The 1998-nt window shown below is 39.8% G+C and overlaps 1 protein-coding gene across 1 annotated transcript; it reads right to left on the bottom strand.

The window, feature by feature from the left end:
• Positions 1–211: 211 nt before the first annotated feature.
• LOC107627017 (uncharacterized) lies at positions 212–1456 on the bottom strand. Its single transcript, XM_016329899.1, has one exon. The coding sequence runs from the start codon at positions 1454–1456 to the stop codon at positions 212–214; it is 1245 nt and encodes a 414-aa protein (XP_016185385.1).
• Positions 1457–1998: the final 542 nt, after the last annotated feature.

Genomic DNA, 1998 nt, shown 5'->3' with positions numbered 1-1998 from the left:
AGGTCTCGATACATGGTGGGAATGTCCAGAAATGCCGATGGAAATAAGCTGATGAGTCATTCACTTGCCAACCAACCCGTGTAGGATTTATCCTCAAAACTGCCACACTACCTGTCATCGTGATCTGCACACCCAGTACCCATCGCGGTAAATCATTGTATGAATCTTCTCAATCTCTGTAAATCTATGCCACAGCCTTCTGTTTAGCCATTCAAACCCTCCTGTAAGTTAGTCTAAACCCGATGTGTGCCTCTGGTGCATTCTGCAATACCTTGATCGAGTCGGCAGCATCAGCTCTAATCATGGGTAGTATGAAGGCCAATATGACATGATAATCAAGTATCTTGTGATCACTAGATATCGACGTGCCTAGACAAGTATGTAGACTATTGTACCATTTTACCTCCAAAATACCTCTGTGCTGGCGGAGGCTAACCCGAATGAGCCATGTGCACCTGTTGCAGAACTCCTTGCACTTGACATAGTACTTGCGATGATCAGATTCCAACACTTTGTACTCAACCCCACAGCGGATGCTATAAGTCTTCACGCTTAATACGATCTCCTCTTTATCCTGAAACTGATGACCAACTTGGAATTCAGATACAGTTACTGTATTTTGTGTATCTTTGGCCCCGAAACCAACAAGTACTCCCGGATCCCCTTGCTGCCCCATGGCATCCAAGTCCAAAGTTGAAAAATACGGAGGGTACTGATGAGTTCCTAAATTAGATGTTCTTCCACTAACAACTGGAGTAGTCCTTGCTATGTCATCATTACTATCATCAGCTATCATGGCTGGCTCCATATGATCATCATCATCATGCAGTACATCCTCAACGCCATTCGGTACTCCATCCTCTCTGAAAACTGGGACCATAATAGGAGTACTGGGCATCGCAATCGCAGCCTCACCTAATGGTTCAGTCTTACCTATTCTTCCGCGAGGACTGCAGTTCAGATTAGTTACAAAGGATGGAGATGCAACTAAAACTGCCTTAGGTACAATCACCAAAATAGCTGACGAGACACCAACAAGCATGGAACTAGAGCAGGCTGGCATTCTTGAGGATTGAGGATTCTGGTTTGAACCTCCAGAACTACATACCACATCCACAAGCTTCACCAACAACTTATGGGTCCTCACCTCTGGAAAATGACGATGACAATGGAATAGAACTTGTAAATCTTTATCATTTCCGATGACGAACGAATCGTACTTCACATCATCGTGCAACACAAAAATTGGGATTCTATAGAATAAATTCTCCACCCGTTTTATGCCATGCAACTCCAGTTTCTGGAGTATAGTATTCTGAAACTGAGTGAAACTCGTCGAAGGTTTGAGGCAAACACTCAGCGGGTCCTCATTAGTAAATTTAATTTTCGATTGCGTTTTCTTCTTAATGGACCCTCTGCAGTGCACCAGAACTAAAAAACTCTCATTACTAGCCATTGTGAGTCCCACTATGGTAAAAAATTCACGTTTAGCTCGTATTTATATACGTTAGGACTATACTAAATCGAATTAATCCCTTTCGAATTATGCATATGGAATATTTCATAGTAAATCGAATCTAATAGTTTCGATTTATCAAAGCTAATACTCACTGTAATTCGAATTTAATAGATTTGATTTACTACCCTTGTTGATTCGATTTAGTGTAGTCCATATAAATCGAGGCTGATAGAATCGATTTAGTAGAGGATGCCCTAATTTGAATTGTTTGAATTCGATTTATCTTTGAATCACAACTTCAAGCAATTCGAATCCATTAGATTCGATTTAACACTTACTACCTTAATTCGAATTCAACGAATTCAATTTATATAGAAATATGCAATGAGACATCCAGGTAACATTTTTGGGTTTGGAGAATTCAGGTAATATTGGGGTTGGTTTGGTTTATGAAGGTAAATTACCCTATAGTATAATTGTCAATCATATATAATTAATAATTATATAATATTTACGTTAATAGCTTTGTTATGCACGTG

The sequence above is a fragment of the Arachis ipaensis genome, chromosome B2 (genome assembly GCF_059453495.1).
Source record: "Arachis ipaensis isolate K30076 ecotype BB chromosome B2, ASM5945349v1, whole genome shotgun sequence".
Lineage (NCBI taxonomy): Eukaryota > Viridiplantae > Streptophyta > Magnoliopsida > Fabales > Fabaceae > Arachis > Arachis ipaensis.
This window is presented reverse-complemented; position numbering and strand designations above follow the sequence as displayed.